At 35.6% G+C, this 23629-nt stretch overlaps 2 protein-coding genes across 4 annotated transcripts; both read left to right on the forward strand.

Annotated features, from left to right (window-relative positions):
• The first annotated feature begins 904 nt into the window (after positions 1-904).
• Positions 905-15632, forward strand: LOC110670917 (endo-1,3;1,4-beta-D-glucanase). Its single transcript, XM_021833229.2, has 9 exons — positions 905-1091; positions 1208-1239; positions 1832-2005; positions 2517-2538; positions 6297-6423; positions 6720-6810; positions 7001-7090; positions 7617-7717; positions 15272-15632. Exons 3-9 carry the CDS (start codon positions 1858-1860, stop codon positions 15410-15412), a joined length of 720 nt encoding a protein of 239 aa, XP_021688921.2. The 5' UTR covers positions 905-1091; positions 1208-1239; positions 1832-1857; the 3' UTR covers positions 15413-15632.
• A 1835-nt stretch (positions 15633-17467) lies between these two features.
• LOC110670915 (mitogen-activated protein kinase 15) lies at positions 17468-23410 on the forward strand. Of its 3 annotated transcripts, none has more exons than XM_021833225.2 (10): positions 17468-18236; positions 19297-19705; positions 19867-19994; positions 20126-20185; positions 20538-20687; positions 20805-20960; positions 21041-21252; positions 21345-21446; positions 21597-21757; positions 22539-23410. In XM_021833225.2, exons 1-10 carry the CDS (start codon positions 18213-18215, stop codon positions 22823-22825), a joined length of 1689 nt encoding a protein of 562 aa, XP_021688917.1. In that variant the 5' UTR covers positions 17468-18212; the 3' UTR covers positions 22826-23410. The 3 variants fall into 3 exon arrangements, with proteins under 3 accessions (XP_021688917.1, XP_021688916.1, XP_021688918.1); XM_021833224.2 differs by lacking the exon at positions 17468-18236 and adding an exon at positions 18326-18791; XM_021833226.2 differs by lacking the exon at positions 17468-18236 and adding an exon at positions 18984-19128.
• The last annotated feature ends 219 nt before the right edge of the window (positions 23411-23629 follow it).

Here is a 23629-nt window from a genome sequence, read left to right on the forward strand (position 1 = left end):
CTGAAAAGTAGCTATATTTTTTGCTATTTGTGTTGTATTATCACGAAGCGTTAAGGTTAGTCAATTTACATTTACTTAAGACAAGTGCACTCGTTTTCTCTCCCGGGGTTTCGTTGGTCATCCCCTGCCCTTTTCGGGTGGAGATGGTCTTGTTCCCTTCTGCATAGACATGGGTCTCCCTTCCCATCTTGTGGGGCTATATAAAGTTTTTGGTTGTGATTTGTTGTATGCAGGCCTGCTTTGTCATGAGAGGTTCTTGGAGAAACCTGTTGTGATGGCAGGGTTACATTTTTAGTGGGTATAGCTTATCTGGGACTTTCTCAGTTGCTATTTGTTAGCCTTCTATCCTTAATGACGACTGTGATGCCGGAGAGCTCTACCATACCGCCCTGAGAACTTAAGAGTTTGATTCTTGGTCAAGCTGATATGAAGCTCTGAGTCGTCAATTCCGGTATGGGTTTTTAATTCTGTGGTCTTGCCTGGGCATCGGTTTGTTTTTCATCTATCGGTGCGAGGCATCATTGGTTCAGCTTTGGGGGATTTCAGCGTTGGGTCGTCCATGCGATGGTTCTACAATAAGTGTGATCTATTAGGGCTGGGTTTCTTTACTTACCATGGGACTTACTCTGTAGTGAGCTTGGGCCTGGACTTTATTTGATCATACTATTGATTAGGCCTACTTTGTATTCTGCGTTATTAATGATATGAATTTATCCTGCATTTTAATAAATAGATAAAAAAAAACATTTAATTGCTTGGAAATTACAATCCAATTCCTTCAAAATTACCACTCAACATAATTTATTTAAAGACAAATTGTATTTTTTTTAGAATCACTAAAATTAATATTTATTATTTATTTATAATTAAAATTTTTAAGAATTAACTTTCGTATATCTCGATGTTAAAGTGAGGACTGCATTAAGCAAAATATGTTATCAGAGAGAGTCGGCTTATGACGTAAACTACTTATCCATCACCCAGCTGCTCATTGTAATAGCAACTGTAGACTCTGATGTTCTCTGCTGGGTTTGTTCCTTCTCAGTGCTGAGTCACAAACTTGACCTGATCAAAAGGAATAAAGAAAGAACATGAAACCAAACTTTTCTTTTTCCAAAATTTCAACACTCCATGTTTGCAGAGAAGATTTTTTTTTTCTTTTTTTTTTTTTTTTTTGGCAATTTAAGACAAATAAATACTTCTTTTAACTGCTCAACTGGTATGCTTCTGATGTACTACGTGAGTTTTTTTTACTAATAATATGGGAATGAACTTTTCAAGTTTTTTTTTTTTTTAAATAAATATGTCCTAATTTTTAATTATTTAAATTGTATTTATGTTAATCAAATTATTAAAAAATAAAAAATGAATCTGGACGCCTTCATCCACCGCCATAGCGTCCCAATTTGTTAACGAGCCCCACCCCCTGTCTGTGTTTGCCAGTGAAGCTCCGACCATAGAACCACTAGGACTCAACCATAGTTGCTCTAGCTCCTTATGGAGAGCGCGTAGATACTCACAGTAAGTCCAGTGGTTAACGCCCAGCAGAGAACTCATCGCATTCAATGTGAACCCACAGAGGAAGCGTCAGGTTTTCGCTTTGTGTTCCAACCACCGCGAACCAGCTCATCTCCAATATGGAAAGAAATTTTTCTTAAGAAATTGTTTTTTAAACAAAGTGATGACGTAAGATATGATGCAAAAAATGAAAATAGCTAAAAGAAAAATCCAAGGATTAAATGGAATCTCCCCAGTAGAGTCACCAAGTAGGTAGAAGTATCAATGCCGTCATCTTCCCTTTGAGTAGCATTCTGAGTGACTTTTGGTTCAGTTGATTCAAGAGGAGAAGATAAGAAAATGTCCGGACCTCAGTGCTGTGCTAACCCACCAACTCTAAACCCAGCCAGCGGCGCAGGCCATGTTGAGAAAGTGGGCGGCCTCAACTCCTATGTCACTGGCCCTTCTGACTCTAAGCTCGCCATTATTCTTATCTCTGATGTTTATGGTACTTTCGTTTCCTCTCTTGCTTCATTATCATCATCATCTTGCTGTTATAATTGTTTGTTTTTCTATTTTTAGTTCAATATGATTCCTTGGTGATTCTGTTTGCCTATTTTCGTCATTGTTTTTGGTGTGTTGGGCGTAGTTTTGATAATGATAGCGCTTATGGGTGTTTTTCTTTTCTTGCTTCCTCTATTTTGTTCAATCATTTTGTGATCAAATTGATTGTAAAATCTGTCTTCTTTCGCCTTCCCTTTATTGTTTTGGGTTCACTACTTGATTGTTTGGAAATCAGTTCTCTTGACAGTGTCTTAGTATCTTTCTCCGTAAATTGTGAGATTACCTCTTTTGATTTAGCAAATAGTTTTAATTATATAGTTTGATCGGTTTTTGGTGCAACCTTTTCTGATTGGGGTTCATTCCAGTATAATAGATGATAATTATAAATTATTAGCTTTTACGCATGAATTTTGATTATCACTTGTAATCTTACATTGCCTGGCTTGTTCTCGCAGGATATGAAGCTCCAAACTTGAGGTATGGCTTGCTGACTCTCTCACTCTCTTGCTCTTTTTCCCCTTGTAATTATCAGGCTTATTGTATCTTTATCAATCCTGGAAAAACTAAGGAAGATGGTTGTAAGTTTATATTTGTTATTTGTTTTTTTCTTTTGTCAATTTGGAATTCAGAGTCAACTTGTTTCGCTATTTTTACAACCCCGCAAGCGCACGGATCGCTAACAACTAATAAAATGATAAGTAGAGTATCGTTCCTACGAGGACTTTGTTTAGCAAGTACCAATCCATATGGTAATTTTGATTGTCTAGGCTATCGAATAATCAGGGAATGAAGTTCGCTAACTTTGAGCACTAGGATGGTAAACTTAAAACGAAATAATCTATTTTGGAATAATTCTGGAATTAAGATTTCACATTTGAATTTTACTAGGGATGTTATCTAGTTTATTTACTGGATTGAGGGATGTTTTCCTTGATGGAAATCAGTCCTAAGTTATCCTAAATACTCTCTTGAGGCATTTAGGGTGTATTCTAATTAACTCAAACCCTACTTTAGTGGTGATTAAATTAATTAAAATCCTTTAAAATTTTTGACCAATTTTGAAGTTCCACAAAGGTATCAGCCTATGTCTAGATCAGAATTCCTAGTTTCAAGATCTTGGTTTTCTAATGTTAATCTTCACCTTTCAGTCCTTCAATTAACATCTACAATCATGACTAAGTGGGTATCAGTACATAGCAAGCATTAAGATCATAAGAAATTAAATCAATAAACGAATCTCAAATCCAATAAATGAAACTTAGTCTTCATCCATGATAATAATTACAAGAGCTGCTCTCCTAAATCCAGAATAAGAAAACTACTCACTCATGGTGAATTCAGCAAACATCATGATAAAAGGTAAAAATGGTAAAAAGAGAATTATGCAGAAGAAATAAAATAATAAAAATCTGTCTAGGGAGATGAAACGAAGGAACCGAAGAGAGTTTGCAGCTTTGATCTTGTGGAGCTTCAACTGGAAAACTCCTGTTGGTCCTGGTCCCGACAATAGTAGCCTTTAGCAGCAGTCCCGATGACAGATGACGATGACGTCAGTCAGTCCTCTCTTTTTCCTGATGTTTTCTTTTCTATTTATATTGGTTGCTCTAGGGTTAGGTCATTTTGAGTCCAAAAGACTTTTGGAGTCTCGTTTTAATCAGAAAACAGGAGGGGAATTCGAGTTATAAAACTGGCTGCAACATAGTATACGGCCCGTGTGTCACTACACAGGTCCCGTAATGTAGGGTCGTGTAACTTGCTGGAGGAGAATTGCGAAATCTTGCATTGGCACAGAGAGTTTCACGGGTCTGCGTCAAGTACACGGGCCTGGTTATACGGGCCGTGTACTATTGTTCCCATAAGGTTCTTCAAGCTTGCGTCCGACAAAGACTTACACGGGTCCCTACAGATTACACGGGTCCCTACAGATTACACGACCTGTGTACTTGTGCTTCTCCATTGATTCTCTTGACTTTTTTCTGGCAGGGAGTTACACGGGTCTGGGGCTTGGTTAAAACGACCCGTGTACTTTGTATCAGCAACAATTCTTTGTCTCTTTACCTCTCCAAGCTTTCCTTTGCACTCCCATACTCTGAGGCTTCACCCAAACACGTGAAATAATGGAGAAAACATGGAATTAAGGGCTTGACAACAGAAATTACAAAAACTAATGAAATCAACTACTATGCATGAAAATACTTGCCTAAATGCTATGAGATAGTACACAAATGTCCTTAAAACATCTATACAATTCAAGTGTATCAAATACCCCCAAACTCAAACTTTTGCTTGTCCTCAAGTAATGCAAAACTCTATTTTAAAGCACATTTCAGGGGATACTTAGGAATATAACCAACAATTTAATAAGCATAGAATTGAACTCCTCCAACCTTCATTCCAATTTTCCTCTTTCAAGGCATAAGGGTTCTAATAGTTGCCTGTTTAGAACTTCACCTCATTTCATGGTGTTCCAACTAATTATTTCTCATTGCAAGATCATTAATAAGTCACAAATAACTTGTTTTATCAAGAAAGATTTGAGAAACACTAACTCCCTAAAATTTGCCTCTTTTATGAGTAATTGTGATGAAGTAGTTCAATTCCAACCCCATAGGCATATCTTAATTTCCTATCTCCACTAATATAGCATGCACTTTTCAAAAGATCAAAAGGTCTTTAACAAGGGTTGTAATGGGGCTAAGGAAATAATGACTTCGTTGCCAATGAAAGGTTTTTAGGGAATGCAAATATGAGGATAGCACGTATGCATAAAATACTGATTTTGTATGGAGAGGAAGGGCTTTTGGCTTTTTACAGTGCCAAGCATACTTCCATGATACTTATTTTGGGACTTCTTTTCTTTTCTCTTCTTTTTTTTCTTTCTTTTTATGTCCCTTTTGTCCTCTCTCTCAAACTCATTGCTTTTGCTGGTTTGGAAAGGCAAGTTTTCCTTTGATTTCAATTGCACACTTGCACTCTTTCTTGAGTTCTACATCATCTCTTCATTTTCCTTATGCATATTGCTTCCTCAAAAGTGTATGATAGGTGTTTAGGCTAGGGGTTAGGTAGATAATATAGGTAATCAATAAATTCTAAAGGGTAAATATAGGCTTTAAGTTGGCTACAAGGGATATACATTTTAATTAGGGGTGGTTAAGGCTTAGTGAAGCTATGTCAAAGAATGCCTTAATCATTTCTTCATCAAGCATATGCTAGGATTTCTCCTTGATAGGTTCATGAGATATGTTCTAGAGCTAGTGAGGCATTTTTAGGTTTGCTTGTATTTCAAAAGTTGTTCTCCTAATTTTTACAAGTTCAATGTGATAAATTAATAGTTATGAAGAGGTTTAACTAGTCTAGTTCTATTAAAGAGATTAGTTTCTTCACGAACAAAATGTTAGAATCCCTTTTGGCCTATCTAGATACGTTCAATCCTCTATCCCGTGGAGTCCAATTATTAGCTTACTAGAGTTTGGTTATAGTGCTAAGTTTTATAATTTAAAGTTTAAAATTTGTCAAAAATTTTCAAAAATTTTGATACACAAGAATAATGCAGCTGAATTTAAACAATGTAATGATGTGCAAATGTAATGATATGCAATGCACTTGTATCCCCCCCAAACTCAAACCAGGCATTGTCCTCAATGTTGAAATAATATACAAAAGCAAAGAAAATGTATAAAAATTTTAAGAAAGCATATTATTTATTAAGTATGAAAAATTTTTGAACATAAAGCAAACATGGAATTAAGGGTTTGACAACAGAAATTATAAAAACTAATGAAATCAACTACTATGCATGAAAATACTTGCCTAAATGTTATAAGATAGTATACAAATGTGTTTAAAAACATCTATACAATTCAAGTGTATCACAACACTTTTATGGTAAAAAAGAATTATGTTCTGCATATATGCAACTATTTTGCATCAATTGAAAGAAATGAAAGATCAATCCTTATAAAAGTGTAAAATAAATAAATAAATTAAAAAAATAGAGTTGTCGGTTTATGATTATCGGGATGTGATCATGCCTGCCAGATGGGGAGCAAAGCCTACATCCATAATCCATATGCTAGACCTTTTCATACGTCTAATACAAAATTTCTTCACTTGCTTCTGTTGAGTTCAAAAAGAATGATCTACTGTTTGTTATATGTGTGTCTATGTAGTTTGCTAATGTTTTCATATTAGTGGCAGCCTTTGAGAGCTGATGCCAGCTAATTTCTGCCATGCAGGAAGTTAGCAGACAAGATTGCAACTACAGGATTCTATGTTGTAGTTCCCGACTTCTTCTATGGAGATCCTTATTCCCCTGATAATGCCGAGAGACCCATACAAGTTTGGTTAAAGGAACATGCGCCTGTAAATTTTCAATTTCTGCTATGTTACTCTTCTTGGTTATTTTTTCTCAATTGGGTTTACTAATCTGGTTTCATTGTGAACCAAATTCTATGGGTATTTCCTAAAGATTTATGTATTTTAAGATGTATGAATTTCTAACATGGTTTTTGTGCTTTTCATACCTGGCTATATGCTAACCTTTTTCTTCAATATTCAAAACTAATGTTCTAATCTTGTAATGATCCATATTATTAAGGAGTCTTAACGATGCAGATGCTAACTTTTCAATATCTGAGCTTTCCCTTTTTTTCTTTCAGGAGAAGGGATTTGAAGATGCCAAACCTGTTGTTCAAGCTCTAAAGAGTAAAGGTGTATCTGCAATTGGAGCTGCAGGCTTTTGTTGGGGTGGTAGGTTACATGTTTTACCTTAGCTATATGTGGTTCTAATTGCTCATTATCATTCAGTCTTTCCATATCTAGACAAATGTATATGCTAAATAAATTCTTTAACTAGATGCAAATTAAATTAATAATTATTTTGATTTACTCATGACAACATATTCCTTAAGCTCACAAACGTCTTTTGATTTCCTCACAGCCAAGGTGGTGGTTCTACTAGGTAAACCTGAGTTTATCCAAGCTGCTGTGCTGTTGCATCCTTCATTTGTCTCTGTAGATGATATCAGGGGTAAGATCTGTACCTATTTAATCTGAGGCTCTCTAGCTCTTTTGGTTATTGGTTTGTACTTTTAACAGCTCTTTTGAAGTAACTTAAACAAAACTTCATATTGAGTTTTTATACCTTATGGTATGTGAAAATCCTGGCATGTTTACATCATGTTTGAAGGATTGTTTGTCATTGTCGTTCCCATTATTGCTATTCTTAGTATTATTTGTGGATAAAGGCCATTATTGCTGAACTGATTCTAGTTTTGCTTAATTTTTCATTTTTTATTTTCATAACCATAAGTAATTTTGCACCATGCTGGCAGACACCATTTCGCTACCTAAACTGTTGTTCTTCCTTGGATGCCAACTTTTGTTCAAACCCTTTGTTTTTGGGAGCTTTTTTTAAAAATAGTATTTGATCTGTATTTGCCACTGGGTCTGCGATCTTAGGTTTTAAGGTGTGAGGGAAACATAGTGGACAGGCTGACTACAAGTAAAATGATTAGTTTATAATTAATTACTTATTAATTTTGAATTACTTGCAGCGGTTGAGGTTCCTATTGCAATACTAGGAGCCGAGAATGACCATCTTTCTCCTCCAGCACTTCTGAAACAATATGAAGAGGTCCTAGCTGCTAAACCTGAGGTAGGAATTCTTGGTGCCTTCTTTCTAATTTTTAAACATTCACTGTCAGCTAATTTAATCAGTGGCCAGTATTTACTTTTCATTCCTTAGGTGAAGGAATCTATCACATAGCAGCCTGACACTTAGTAAAACAAAGGAATAGGTAGAGAAAGAGAGAGAAATAGGTGAGAAAAGAGATAAATTGGATGTGAAAAGTAATATATTGGATGAAAAGGGAAGAAAATATTCAAAGATGAGAGAAAAATATTCTTGTTTATTAATTCTTGGAATGAATTTCCTCTAGTACATATCTCTTATTTATACAGCAAAGACTTTCTCTACAATAACTACTCTACTCTCTTCCTCATATAATAATAGCTCCATTCTTATTCTTTCCTTCCCCGTATCTAGCTCTACTTAGGGGTGGCAATTTGAATTAACGGGTCGTGTTCGTGTTGTGCCAACACGCTACACGAATACGATTAAGATTGACATGAACACGACACGATTAATAAATCGTGTCAAAAATTTAAACACGAATATGACCCTTTTATTGTACAAGTTACATAAAAAACTCAACTCAACTAAGTCTTTATCCTAAAAATTTGGGGTCGGCTATATGGATTCGCTTTCTCCACTCTAAACGATTTTGAGTTAAATCCTCAGAAATGTGTAATGCTTTTAGCTTATGTTGTAATACTCTCCTCTAAGTCAATTTAGGTCTACCCCTTTTTTTCTTTCTATCCTCTAACCTAATGTGCTCTATTTGTCTAACTGGAGCCTCCGTATGTTTACGCTTCACATGACCAAACCACCTCAATCTCCCTTCCCTCAACTTATCTTCAATTGGCACCACTCCTATCTTTTCTCTAATACTCTCATTACGGACTTTATCTAGTCTAGTATGGCCACTCATCCACCTTAACATTTTCATCTCTGCAATTCTTATTTTAGACGCATACGACTCTTTCAGTGCCCAACACTCACTACCATATAACATAGCCGGTCGTATGGCTGTATGGTAAAATTTTCTTTTTAACTTATTGGGAATCTTACGATCACATAAAACTCCCATGGCACGTCTCCACTTCAATCATCCGGCTTTAATCCTATGACTAACATCCTCCTCACATACCCCATCTACTTGAAGGACTGAGTCTAGATATTTAAAGTGATTACTTTGGGACAGTACTACTCCATTCAAACTAACTCCTTCCCTATCATCAGTTTGGCCTTCACTGAACTTGCAATGCATATATTCTGTCTTCGTTCTACTTAACTTAAAACCCTTTGACTCTAGAGTACTTCTCCAAAGCTCTAGCTTTCTATTGACTCCTTCTCATGTCTCATCTATCAGAACAATATCATCCGCAAACATCATGCACAAAGGAATACTCTCTTGTATATGTTTCGTCAATTCATCTAAAACTAATGTAAAAAGGTAAGGGCTTATAGCTGATCCTTGGTGTAATCCAATTAAGATCGGAAAATCTCTAGTGTCTTCTCCCACTGTGCGCACAATAGTAGTTGCTCTTTCATACATATCTTTCAACACTTGTATGTACCTAATAGATACTCTCTTTTGTTCTAACACATTCCATAAGACATCTCTTGGAACACTATCATAAGCCTTTTCCAAATCAATAAAAACCATGTGTAGATTTTTTTTCACATCTTTATATTTCTCCATCAAGCTTCTAATGAGAAAGATCGCTTCCATAGTTGAACGACCGGGCATGAAACCATATTGATTGGGAGAGATAGAAGTATCATAACGTAGTCGATGCTCCACAACTCTCTCCCATAACTTCATAGTATGACTCATGAGTTTAATTCCCTATAGTTTGAGCAACTCTGTATGTCTCCCTTATTTTTAAAAATAGGTACTAAAATACTCATCCTCCATTCATCAGACATTTTCTTTTAGTTTAGAATCTTATTAAATAATTTAGTTAACCATGTCACTCCCATATCTCCCAAACACTTACACACTTCAATTAGTATTTCATCGGGTCCACAGGCTTTACCCACTTTCATTCTCTTGAGTCCTTCCTTTACTTCTAAAGATCTAATCCTTTTAGTATAATTCAAATTCTTTTCTATTGTTCTATAGTCTATATTCATGCTATTACCATTTTGACTATTATTAAAGAGATCATTAAAATAATTTCTCCATCTTTCTTTAATGTCATCATCTTTCACTAACACTTTTCCTTCTTTATCCTTAATGTACCTAACTTGATTAAGATCTTGACATTTCCTTTCTCTCCTCCTTGCTAAACTATAAATATCTTTATCCCCTTCTTTAATTTCAAGTTTCTAATATAACTTTTCAAAGGTCTGTGCTCTTGCTTGACTAACTGCCTTTTTTGCCTCCTTCTTTGTTATCTTATACTGTTAATATGCCTCATTATTATCACATTTAGGTAATTTCTTATACCATTCCCTTTTTCTCTTCACTGCCTTTTGTACTTCCTCATTCCACCACTATCTCTCTTTTGAGGGTGGTTCATGCTTTTTAGACTCTCCAAGTACTTTTCTAGTTACTTATCTAATCTTTGATGCCATCTGTATCCACATATCATTGACCTCCATACCCGGCTTCCATACTTTGGACTCGAGAAGCTCATTTTTGAACTTCACTTGCTTTACTCCTTTAACTCCCACCACTTTGTTCGAGCTACACTATTTCTTCTGACCTTACTTGAATTGTTCCTAAACTTGACGTCCAAGACCACCAATCGATGTTGACTTGTTAAACTCTCTCCTGGAATGACCTTGCAATCCTTGTATAAAGCTCTATTTGTCTTCCTGGTTAAGAGGAAGTCGATTTGGCTTCTATGTTGTTAACTTTTGAAAGTCACTAAATGTGACTCTCTTTTTATAAAGTAGGTATTTGCTAGTATTAGGTCGTATGCCATAGCAAAATTCAGGATGCTTTTTCCCTCCTCATTTTGATTGCCAAAACCAAAACCTCCATGAACATTCTCATAACCTTGTCTATCACTTCCTACATATCCATTCAAATCTCCACTAATGAAAACATTCTCTTCATTTGGTATGCTTTGCATTAAATCATCCATTTTTTCCCAAAACTTTTGTTTACTCTCACTGTCTAGTCCTATTTGTGGGGCATAAGCACTAACTATATTTATTGCTTCTCCTTCTACTACTAGCTTTACTAATATAATTCTATCTCCTACTCTTTTCACAGCTATTATTGCGTCTTTCAATGTCTTGTCTATGATTATGCTCACTCCATTCTTGTTTCTCTCATTTCCGGTAAATCACAGTTTGTACCCTGAATTATCCACTTCTTTACTTTTCTCTCCTACCCATTTAGTCTCCTGAATGCAAGTAATATTCACCCTTCTCCTTTCCAAGGTATCCACAAGCTCCATTAATTTTTCTGTAAGTGATCTAACATTCCAAGTAACAGCCCTGATCCTCCTCCTATCCTGTTCCTTACTAATTGGTCTTCTTCTATGATATATTTTATTGTTTTCTATGTCTATCTTGTATTCTATATAACATGACCCATTTAATACGAAATAACTCATTTAACATGGTTTGACATGACTTAACCCATTTAATATGCTATATAAGTGGGTTCATGGGTCATAGTGGATCAAATGGGTTAGTGGGTCACAGGTCAACACGTGACGCAAATATTAAACCTTGTTAAGTTGGGTTAGCGGGTTAACCCGTGACACGATACTATTATACCTGTGTCATAAATGGGTCGACACGAATACGAATAAATCTAACCTAAATCCTATATTTTCGTATCATATTCGTGTCGTGTTCACGGGTTGTGTTTAAAATTGCCAACCCTAGCTCTGCTATACATAACAATACCTCCCTCCATGAACACATTCTTGTCCCCAAGAATATGAAAATTCAGGAAATATGAACTAAATGTTACAAGTACTTTCTGGTTTCCAGCTGGAAATATGAACTGAATGGCCTAAAAAATTTGGGCTGGAAGTTTCAAGTACGTCCTTCTTCTCAACTGAAAGTATGAACTCTCAAGTGACAAAGAGTTAATTTTCTTCCTTTTTCTTCTTTCAATTTCTCATGTTCTTTCCTTCAAGATCACAATACCATTTGGTGGTTTCACAATACCACTTGGTGGTTCAATTTTCTTCCTTTCCCTTCTTGATATTTTCCATTCATCTTTCATAAGATTGATAGGAGTAAAATAGCTATATTCACCATCTTGGCTTCCTAAATACTGCCACTTGCTTTTAACACCCATACTTTTTTAAGCACTTTTATGTTTCTTGTTTTCAAAAACATTCCCAAGAAGCTCTGTAGCAAAAAGTTTAGTTTTGTGAGTGAATTGTGCAATTACTTTAGATTCAGCTCTTATTTTCCCCATTGAAGACTCTAGTTGGCCATCATCACCATCCTCATATATCTCACCTATACTAGAGATATCAACAATAAAATCTTGCTCCATCTCAGCACCAAGCTGTTCTTAATATTTTTCTACTAATCCCAGCTGTGGATGAATTGTTACTTTCTGAACTTCAACAGGTATGTCGTCTTGATCCTCAATAGCCATATTTCCATTTTCAATTGAATCTAATTGATCCGGGACAATCTCCTCACCATCAATAATATCAACCTTTTCTGCTTATCCATCCCCAACAATATCAACCTCTTCCTTGTCTCCATCGCCATGAAGAAATGCTGCATGAACAAGAAGGTCAGTCTCCTCCTTAACATCAAATTCTCTTGTCTCTCTTTTTTGATTCAACAATTCCCTCTCACTGCTATTACTCCAAGAATTTTCTGGTAATGAGTTTCACATTTCTATTTGCACTTCTAACAATTTATCCAATTTTTTCCATCTTTGATACAACAACTCTTCTAAGCATTCTGTTACTCTTCTTTCAAAAATTTCTAGCATTCCCTTGAGATCCTTTTGTTCTCAAAATTGTACATCCATGGTTTGATGCTCTTAGTGTATTTTGTTTTTAGGAAAATTTGAGGAAGAAAATATTAAAAGAAAATCAGACCTGAAGCAGGGATTTAGAACATGAAACTGATATTGGAATTAGAAGAAAATTACATAGAAAGGACGAATAAAAACTTGTGAAAAGAACATAGAATAGGAGAATAGAAGTTGAGGCAGAAATAAGGATTTCAAGAATTTTAAGAAGGAATAGAGAAAAGAAACCCTGATAGGGTAGAAATTGAAAATAGAGAGATTGGGAAGAATTTGATAGAGGGAAAAGGAATAAGGTAGCTCTTAAGATAGGAAAAAAAATATATTTTTTTTCCCTCAAATATTTCTAGAATTTAGAAAAAGTTTGGTTCTCAAAAAAGAAGAAATTAGGGAAAAGGTGGAGAAAAAACAAAATTTCAAGAATTTCAAGAAATAGGTTTCTTGAAATGTTGGAAATGAGAAATTAAAGAAGGGAATAGAAGAAAGAACTAGAAAATAATAGCAAAAGAAAGAATTTGATTTAAGATTTTTAAGAAAGAAAGAAAGAAGAAGAAGAAATTAAGGTGAGAAAGGAAAGAAATTTCAGGAAGAGGAAGAAGAAAAGAAGGAATGGAAGGAAAGAAGAGAGAGAGAGAGAGAGATGAGCAAAGAATAACCTAGAATTCGAGAATTTTGGAAGAATCCCATGAATTTGCCCAGAGTTGTGACTCCAGCCGAAAATATTGGAAGCAAAGCCAGCTTAGATCAAGGCTCTGATACTAATTTGTTACATAGCAGCCTACACACTTAGTGAAACAGAGGAACAGGGAGAGAGAGAGAGAAATAGATGAGAAAAGGGATAGATTGGATGAGAAGAGAAATATATTGGATGAGAAGAGAAGAGAATATTCAAGGATGAGAGAAAAGTATTCTTGTTTATTGATTCTTGGAATGAATCTCCTCTAGTACATTTTTTTTTATTTATACAGCAAAGATTATCTCTACAATAACTACTCTACTCTCTTCCTCATACAATTACAGCTCCATTCCTATTCTTTCCTTCCCCATATCTAGCTTTGCTATACGTAACAAAATCCTGAGTAAACCAAAGTAAAACAAGAAATTTGTCCATCATGCAGCATATGTTTGTTTTCTTTGCTCAAAATTCTGCTTTGACAAATTGTGGTAGAAAATTCATCTTGGATTTGAAATTGAACTTTTAAACATGCACAACTGATGTCAACAGAAAGTTTATGGGTGTTCATTGAGTATGCCATCTCAAACGTTCAATTGTGTCCGGGCATTGATTATGACATTTTGATGCAATATCTCCACTATTAATATATGACCAGGACCAATTTCTGTCGTCATGTACTAGATTTTATTTCTTATTGTTAGATCTTTTGTTGCATGTATAATAGTTTTGAATGCGCACAGTGAGGGGGGACACAAGAGATTTTACTATCTCAGTTGGATTACACCAAGGTTCAGCTATAAGGCCTTAGCTTTTTACATTAGTTTTTGATGAATTGACGAAATGTATACAAGAGAGTATCCCTTGGTGCATGATGTTTGCGGATGATATAGTTCTGATAGATGAAACGCGAGAAGGAGTGGAGAAGTACCATAGAGTCAAAGGGCTTTAAGTTAAGTAGAACGAAGACAGAATACATGTATCGCAAGTTAAAGTGAAGGTCGAACTGGTGATAGGGAAGAAGTTAGTTTGGATGGAGTGGTACTGTCCCAAAGTAATCACTTTAAATATCTCGGCTCAGTCCTTCAAGTAGATGGGGGATGTGAGAAGGGTGTTAGTCATAGGATTAAAGCCGGATGATTGAAGTGGAGATGTGCCACGGGAGTTTTAAGTAATCGCAAGATTCTCAATAAATTTAAAGGAAAATTTTACTGTACAGCCATACGACCGGTCATATTATATGGTAGTGAGTGTTGGGCACTGAATGAGTCGTATGTGTCTAAGATAAGAGTTGTAGAGATAAGAATATTAAGGTAGATGAGTGGCCATTCTAGACTAGATAAAGTCCGTAATGAGAGTATTAAAGAAAAGATAGGAGTGGTGTCAATTGAGGATAAATTGAGAGAAGAGAGATTGAGGTGGTTTAGTCATGTGAAGCGTAGACGTACGGAGGCTCCAGTTAGACAAGTAGAGCACATTAGGTTAGAGGATAGAAAGAAAAGAAGGGGTAGACCTAAACTGACTTGGAGGAGAGTAGTATAACATGACCTACAAGCATTATACATTTCCGAGGATTCAACCCAAAATCGTCTAAAATGGAGATAGAGAATCCATATAGCCGACTCCAAATTTTTGGGATAAAGGTTTAGTTGAATTGAGTTGAGTATAATAGTTTTAAATGATCATCTCAACAAAACCTAATACCAATTCTTGGGCTTGCTCTGAATTTTGTCAATGAACAAATCATGTCACCATTTTTCTTGTCCTCTCCTGAAGTGGAAATTTTTTTTGCCAATTAACATGTAACATTTTCTTCTTTTAGTTTTCCATCTTTTTTTTTGTTGTTGTCTCTGCAACAAATTGCTGAAACACCTAGAACTTTTCCAGTTCTTATATCTGACAGATTTATTTTCATTTTCACAATCAAATAATGTATGCATTATTACAGGTTGACCGCCATGTGAAGATATTTCCCAAGGTCGCTCATGGTTGGACAGTGAGGTATAATGTTGAAGATGAAACTGCTGTGAAACCTGCAGAGGAGGCCCATGGAAACTTGTTGGAGTGGTTCACCAAGTATGTTAAGTGAATCACTAGTGAAAACAATAAAGATTACGTATGTTATGTAGAACTTATAGTCTTGGCCGGTTAAGAGTACTGCAGTATATTATTATGGTGTTAAATAAAAGGCTGAATAGTTGTTGATGATGGAATTGTAAGAGTAGAAATTTGGCAAACTATGGAAAGTCTGTTGCAAGCGTTGGACATATGTGCAATAAATCTGGAGGAATGTGTTTCCAGTTTGCAAATTTCATGGGAGAACCTTCTTATTTTTATTATTATTTTTTTCCTGGAAATTGCATGATTTGCAATAGTGCTGGACTTAATATACTTATTCAAACTCATGCAAAGTTTTACCAAAGCCTCCGAAAAAAGCTGCAGGATTGTCATATATCTTTAGACGTATATTGCATCTGCTAACACTACCCATTAAGTCTCTGATGTGATTCAAAGTGGTGCACGGCTCCTGGCTTTCTTGGATTTCAAGTCACCAGTTTGCTCTTGCACGTCTCAGTAAAACCTGCAGGAACCACAGACGTAGCAAATATGGAGTTATCCAAGTAGAGAATGCACATCACAGCTGCCCTTGTCTTTCTCTTCGCACCGTGCTTCGTAATTGTATGGCTGAAGAAGATCCTGATTCTCAAGTAGTGTAGAGCATCAGAATCCTTTCGAGAAAGCTGATTTCCAAATGTGTGGTTCTCATAATGGTTTATTATTGTGGGCCTTGGCTGTCCAAAAGGCTTCCTACCGTGGAATCCAGCGACCATGGAATACTATAGTAGAATTTAATCTTTTATTTTATTATTATATTTCTAATTTGTGAACACTTTTTATAATCCCTGAGTGGATTTTAACCAATGTTACTAATAATAATTGCAAGATCCTCTGGCAACATTAGCCAGGGCCCATGACCACCACGACGAGGTTGGCGGGACCTCAGGCGCTTTAAAGGCATGTGGACAACACGCTTGGCCACCGATTCAACACCAACGCGGCCTGTCAGGCTGTCAGTTATGTGGATCCTACTACGAAGGTCAATCACTGGCTTGCATCATAGAGTAAGCGCGTGGAATCAGACAAATTTTATTTTATTTTATTTTTCTATTTTTCCACTTGGGGCTAGCCTATTTCTCTTTGCCCCTGTTTTCCTCGTATTTCTACCGCTGCGCCATTGGTCTTTTTCTTTTCTAGGCAGAACCCATATTTAATTAATTTTTTTTTTATTGAGTTCCTATAAATTGATAATAAATTTATCCCTAAACTTTTATTTATTAACATTTAGTCCTTTTTTTACAGCAATTATATAAATTATTATTTCCAGAAATAAAATTAAAAAACCCATAAACTAAATTTAAAAAATGCAATTTTAAAATAAAAAAATTTAAGAATTTAATAAAAAAAAAAAGTATAACAATAAATTTATGGGATTCACTAAAAAAACTTGAAAATTTAGAGACTTAAATATATATTTTCAAAAGAGAGGAATTGATTAAATAAAATATTTTAAAAAGAAATTAACTCATGCCATTTCTAATTAAGTTGTAACAAAAAAATAAAATAAAATAAAATAAAATAATATAATGATTATGACAATTGATTAAAATGTTGATCTTCCACAAACGGGACGACAATCATGGGCTTACAACGTGGAAGAATTTTGTAAACCGCGATTTACAATTCAACCGAGGATTCCAAAACCCATGTGATTTGCACATGCAACTGATGGGATTCCATCCATGCTTCATCTGTAAGTGTCTCTTTCTAGAGGGCACATTGCGCGGATATTTTATCACAAATTTTAGAATTTATTTTAAATGAAATTTACGATTAAAATATTTAAAAAACTTAATTTCGAATTTCAATAAGTAAAAAATATCTAAAATCATAATTATTAAAAAAATTTATTATTTATTTATAAAATAAAGCAATGTATTTGGCTATTTTCGCAAATCTGTCGTTGTTGGGTGGCAAAGATGTCTTTTAAGTCGAAAATCATTAAGCATCATTATCAATCCCACTTTAATTATCTTTGCCAAATTAAAAAAAATAATAATAATTAATAATAATGAAATAATATCCGAATTTTCGTCCTCCATTGTTCTCTCCAAAAAAGCCTTCAACTTGAAGTACACCACTTGTTCTTGATTTTCTGCTCTCTCTCTCTCTCTCTCTCTCTCTCAAGATCCATAGTCATTTCCACAGAAACAAGAACTTTTATCATTCTGCTCTGCAAACTTTACCTCTCTTTTTATTTTTTTCCTATTGTTTTTAAACAGTAGCCATAAAGAAAACATAGAATTTGGAGTAGAGATCATCGCCTCTGCTTTAGATTCTCCAAAATTTAGTATTATCCGCTTTAATTGTACAATACCCATTTGGCCTTGATCTGTGTTCGTTCGTTTTCCAGCTACTACATTTTAGTCTCCGCCAAATTACACTCTTCTATCTTCCCTTTTTCTCTGTTTCTTACCTCTCAAAATTAAGCCTGTTTCAAATTCAGTCACTTTAGCCCCAGAAACTTTAAAGCTTACAAGCCTTTCCTGATTCTCTCTCTCTCTCTCTCTCTCTCTCTCTCTCTCTCTCTCTCTCTTTCTTCTTTTTTTTGGTGAGGCAGTTTAGTTTTCTGGGTCTTTTTCTTTCTGTGAAATTCGGTTTCAGCTTTGCTAGGTTCTTCCTGATCTCAACTTTTGTAGTCTGGTTTAATCGTATTTGGACTTGGTTAAACTGGGCTTTACTAATTTTATTTTCTGTTCATTCTGAGTGGAGCTGCGGTGCAAGCTCTTCTTAATAACCACCGTCGAGGTTTTTGATGTTTTGTTGCTAAGATGCATCCTGATCAACGAAAGAAGGTAAAATCAATCATTTATACATTTATTTATTTATGAGTATTTTATAGCTCTATAAGCTAGTTCCTCTGGGAGCATGATCAATCTGATTAGTCTGGGTTGTAAAAAGGTTGATTTTGAATCTGTAGTTGCCACAGTTTTTTGTTTCCTAAAATCCACATTTCTAGTAGGTTTGGGATTTTTTTTTCATTTCAAGTTGTTCCATATGGTCGCCGTCACTCCTCTGGTTACTTTTACGGTCGCATTTGTACTGGATATTTCGTTCTACTGTGGGTACAATTCCTATATATTTGGGTTTGAAGTAACAGCTTGTCATGTTCATGTCTAAGCTTCTTTAACACATGCTTATGTCTCCCATTGCAAAGTTGTTGTAGGTCCCACTAGAATACTATTTCCATGTAATGTGTGCATGATTAGAAGTCTTACCTTTCTTATTTTTGTTTTTATAAGTCTTTTAATATTGTGGTTAATATGTGAGGCACAGCAAATCTTTGTTTAGAAAAGGATAACCACAACAAATGCTTATCCATGGGTTATTATTCAGTGATCAACAAAATGGTATTCGTTTTGCATTTACTTTTACTTTTGATTATAATTTTATGGCCAATTTACGACATCACTTGTTGATAAATTTAAGGAGTTATTTTCCCCAACTTTTAATTTGTATTCTTGTAATCATTGCAGTCACGCAGATAAAGTAGACCTAATAATCACATTGTGCTTAATAATAAACTTGTGGTTGAAAGTTAAAGCTAGATGATAAAGGATGGGATAGTGTCCTGGGGTCAAATTTTAGTATTAGTCTGAAGTAATAGATTTGGCCATCAAATGTGACAATTTAAAGCCCTTCTTCTTAGGGAGATGCGATCCTAATTATTTTTTCCTCTCCAACATGGTGAGCATTTGGACTAAATGTGTTAATTTTGTTGATACTAAACATGTTTGCTCATGCTACTTGTATATATATGGCAAAAAAGTGGTATTGGTATTGTTTTATGATGATACAAATCAAATCAGTTGTGCTTATGATTTCCATATGGTGACTTCTAACATGGTGTTGCAGTCATCTGTTGATGTGGACTTCTTCACTGAATATGGAGAAGGGAGCAGGTACAGAATAGAGGAAGTAATTGGTAAAGGAAGCTATGGTGTTGTTTGTTCTGCATATGATACACACATTGGAGAAAAGGTTGCGATAAAGAAAATAAATGATATCTTTGAACATGTTTCTGATGCCACCCGCATACTTCGAGAGATTAAACTTCTTAGGCTCCTGCGTCATCCAGATATAGTGGAGATCAAGCACATTTTGTTGCCTCCTTCCAGAAGGGAATTTAAAGACATATATGTTGTCTTTGAGCTGATGGAATCTGATTTGCACCAAGTTATTAAAGCCAATGATGATTTAACACCAGAACATTATCAGTTCTTTCTCTATCAACTTCTCAGAGGCCTGAAATACATACACACAGGTGATTGGCTTAGTCTCCAGAGTTTCTATGTAACTTTTCTTGGCCTATTATTTATGGTCTGGTTAAACTTGAAGCGTATAGACATATAACTTTCGAGTACTTGCTATTCTTTTTGGGCAACATTGATGATTTCTTCTTCCTTTTCATCTACGGTCTTGTAGCCAATGTGTTTCATCGGGATCTTAAACCAAAAAATATCTTAGCAAATGCTGACTGCAAGCTGAAGATCTGTGACTTTGGGCTTGCAAGAGTAGCATTTAATGATACCCCAACTGCGATTTTCTGGACAGTAAGTTTTCTCTTGTTATGATGCAATTATTTAAATTCCATGTACTAAGTGTTTTTTTTCCCTAGATGTTTTATATATGTGGTCCTCATTATTGTTTGAGATCTTATTATTTCTGTTTCTTTTATCTACAGGACTATGTTGCAACAAGGTGGTATAGGGCTCCTGAATTATGTGGATCATTTTTCTCAAAGGTGCCAGAAATGTTACGCCTTGTCATGTGCTTGATTTTATCAAATCTTTTGATCTGGTGATGCATTAACTGCTTGTGGAGAACATATTTACTGGTTTAGAAAATTTTGTGAACCTATTAAACACTGAATGTGCAATTGATTATTGCTAACTGTGCATTCATTTGAGAGTTGGGAGAGGGGCTTGATATTTTCATTTGTGTATGTAGGCCATGTGTTTACACAATACCTGTTATGGGTGAATGTAAATTGTCTTGTAAATGTGTATGTTCCAATTATCTCCTGAAAAAAGCTACCTAGTTTATTACTGTATCTCTTTTGGCACCTTTAGTTATAGTCTCTGTTATGTTTTCAGTATACACCAGCAATAGACATATGGAGCATTGGATGCATCTTTGCTGAACTTTTGACAGGAAAACCTCTTTTCCCTGGGAAAAATGTAGTCCATCAACTGGATCTAATGACTGATCTGTTGGGAACGCCATCACCTGAAGCCATTGCCAGGGTATGTTTCCTATGATTAATTTTCTGTGGTGTAGCAATGAATGTTTTATCTTTACTGTCTTTGTTTCAATCCTTGTCTATATAGTTGTTTGCTGAAGTATTGGCATTATGTCAACAGGTGCGCAATGAGAAGGCTCGAAGATACTTAAGCAGCATGAGGAAGAAGAAGCCTATCCCTCTCTCCCAGAAGTTTCCTAACGCAGATCCCCTTGCACTTCGTTTGTTGGAAAAAATGTTAGCATTTGAACCCAAGGATCGACCCACTGCTGAAGAGGTAATTGTTTGCACCTTTTAGTCTTATTTTGATAATATGTCTGCTCTTCTAATGAAGCATGTTGTGCTGCATTTTATTAGGCCCTTGCTGATCCATATTTTAAGGGTTTGGCCAAAGTTGAGAGAGAGCCTTCTGCTCAACCAGTTACTAAGATGGAATTTGAATTTGAGAGACGAAGGATAACTAAGGAAGATGTACGAGAGCTCATATATAGAGAAATTCTAGAGTACCATCCTAAAATGTTGAAAGAGTACTTAGAAGGTTCGGAGCCAACAGGATTCATGTATCCAAGGTATTCTATCATAGAATTATGATTGTTTATTGAAATGAGCTTATCATTTGAGCTATCTCAGTTTCTCAGATAATCCTTGTTTTCCTATGCAGTGCTGTTGACCATTTTAAGAAGCAATTTACTTACCTTGAGGAGCACTATGGAAATGGTGCAACTGTTGCTCCGCCTGAGAGGCAGCATGCATCCTTGCCCAGGTATCTCCACGAATAAGTTATTTTCATGGTGGCATTGTCTTTTTTTTTTTTTTTTTTAACCTTTCTGTGTGCTCTGATAAGCACTGCCATGTGCCATCTATTTAACTTGAGCATTCTGTCCACTGCACTGATGAAAATCTGTGCATGCAGGCCATGCGTGTTATATTCAGATAATACAGTGCAGAATTCAGTGGAAGTCACGAATGATCTTTCCAAATGCTCTATCAAAGATATTGAGAAGCCACACATGGACCGAAGTGGTGGGATCCCGATGACAAGGCTTCCTCTTCAAGTTCCTGAAAGTATTCAAGGCATGAATTATTTGCATTTGTTTGCTATCATGTTCTCTGAATATTCTCTGCTTGCTTTAATCTATCATTTATTGAATGGAGTCTTTAAGTGCTCACTGAATCCACTCGAGTATACGCCTTATCAACTTTTGGAAATTTCAATAATATTTCTGTATGCAGATCTCCAAGTAGATTATTGGTATGAGTAAGTGCCAATGGCTATTTAAGGAGATGCACATCTGCATCACGTCATTGTTCTTTCCATAGTGAAATTATTGGATTATTGTTCCCCAAAAATTTCCAAACTTATGGTTTTTATATCAAATGGTTTATTTATGATATTGTTTCAGGGCCTGTTAACTTACCTGTTTGCTGTTAGACTTAGGGTTGTTTAATATCTACTGTGCAACAAATGTTTACAAGAGGAACCAGAAACCATCAAAATATTATATTTCAATGCCAATTTTCTAACTTCATTTGAGCATGAGTCAAGATGCTTACATAGAACTCCTCTTCTTGCTGCTTTATTATCACCCAGTCAAATCAGCTTCTTGTCGTACACGCTAAGTTAACTCAGAAATGTAATACACAGTACCTGAGTTAGAAGTTTAGATTCTTTTTCTTTTTCTTGAGTGAAAATTTATGGATTAAGATGCATATGTTACTGTATAATAAAACTCGAGGTATTTTAGATTGCTGCTCCTGCATTCTTTTTCCCTTTCTCGTACTGACCTGTAGATGTAGTTCCAGAACTCTTGTACTACATAGTATTTTGATGACCAAGTAGCATTCTCTCCTGCAGGTGCTCCAAGGCCTGGAAAAGTTATTGGTTCAGTAATGCGTTATAACAATTGTGGGGTGGCAGCAAAAGCAGAAGCTCTTGAACAGCGAAGGATGGTGAGGAATCCAGTTATTTCAACTCAATATACTGCTGCTAACTGTTCATATCCTAGAAGGAATCCAGGCTGTAAAAATGAAAGGGGAGAAGATGAGGGGGTTGAAGGCTCCAGTGGGTTGCAGCCAAAGCCACAGTACATGGCAAGGAAAGTTGCTGCTGCTCAAGGTGGACCTGGGAATAACTGGTATTGATAATGTGGCAAACTTGAATGCTTGACTGCCTATAGCGTACCTAATGGTGACAGTCACGGAAGCACGTTTAGTCGGATTATTCACATATTTCTAATACTGTAATTTAGTGGTGTTTTCTACCAGCTCAATTGCATGTGAAGATTTGAGGGCTGGGACTTCTGTCGGAAGATGTTACGCAGCAAATTGTAATTTATATCACTAATTTACAGTTGAACAGGTTCTTTGGTGCTTACCATTCGTGACCTTATAGCTTTCTGATTTAGCTCAATAACCCAGATACAGGGATGTATGATATCATGAACGAGTAAAGGCAAAGGGATCGGTTGACGTACCTTGTTCATCTATTCTTTTTAGTTCTGGAAGATAGAAGTAAGCTATTTCTTTCTTTTCTTGAGCCCAATGAGGGAAACATTGAGGGCAATAATTTGATTGCAGGGTAGCACAGGCTATTAGGTTGCAATACATAATTGTATTTATCAATGCTTCATCTATTCCAGATGCCTTCATGTAGTGGACTGAGAGAATCGTTTTCATTATTCTTTCATTTCAGAGATATCCAATGGTGCTTGATTTTCCTTTCCTTTATGCATAAAGCTGGTAAATACTTTATAGTTGGATGATGCATAACATTCAGGAAACTCATTTCGGAAGTTGTATAAATAGCAAATTATTCTCCAGCAAAATCAAAGGTCAACATTTTCTAGTAGGAAATCAACTTTTCACCTTTCATCTCAAGTTTCAGGACTCCTGCGAAGTATGCAAGGTTTAGCGAGGCACCAGTGGTTACTGGTTAGGCTGGTGCCA

Source organism: Hevea brasiliensis, chromosome 15 (genome assembly GCF_030052815.1).
Source record: "Hevea brasiliensis isolate MT/VB/25A 57/8 chromosome 15, ASM3005281v1, whole genome shotgun sequence".
Classification (NCBI taxonomy): domain Eukaryota; kingdom Viridiplantae; phylum Streptophyta; class Magnoliopsida; order Malpighiales; family Euphorbiaceae; genus Hevea; species Hevea brasiliensis.

What these genes read in the sequence shown, in the direction of transcription:
- LOC110670917 (XM_021833229.2), top strand. Translation starts at nt 1,858, where the DNA reads ATGTCCGGACCTCAGTGCTGTGCTAACCCACCAACTCTAAACCCAGCC. An exon ending in TATGAAGCTCCAAACTTGAG is followed by an intron (nt 2,539 to 6,296) that starts GTATGGCTTGCT and finishes TCTGCCATGCAG; the next exon opens with GAAGTTAGCAGACAAGATTG. An exon ending in GGTTAAAGGAACATGCGCCT is followed by an intron (nt 6,424 to 6,719) that starts GTAAATTTTCAA and finishes TTTTTCTTTCAG; the next exon opens with GAGAAGGGATTTGAAGATGC.
- LOC110670915 (XM_021833224.2), top strand. Translation starts at nt 18,762, where the DNA reads ATGGGTTATTATTCAGTGATCAACAAAATG. An exon ending in ATTCAGTGATCAACAAAATG is followed by an intron (nt 18,792 to 19,296) that starts GTATTCGTTTTG and finishes ATGGTGTTGCAG; the next exon opens with TCATCTGTTGATGTGGACTT. An exon ending in ACAGGATTCATGTATCCAAG is followed by an intron (nt 21,253 to 21,344) that starts GTATTCTATCAT and finishes TTTCCTATGCAG; the next exon opens with TGCTGTTGACCATTTTAAGA.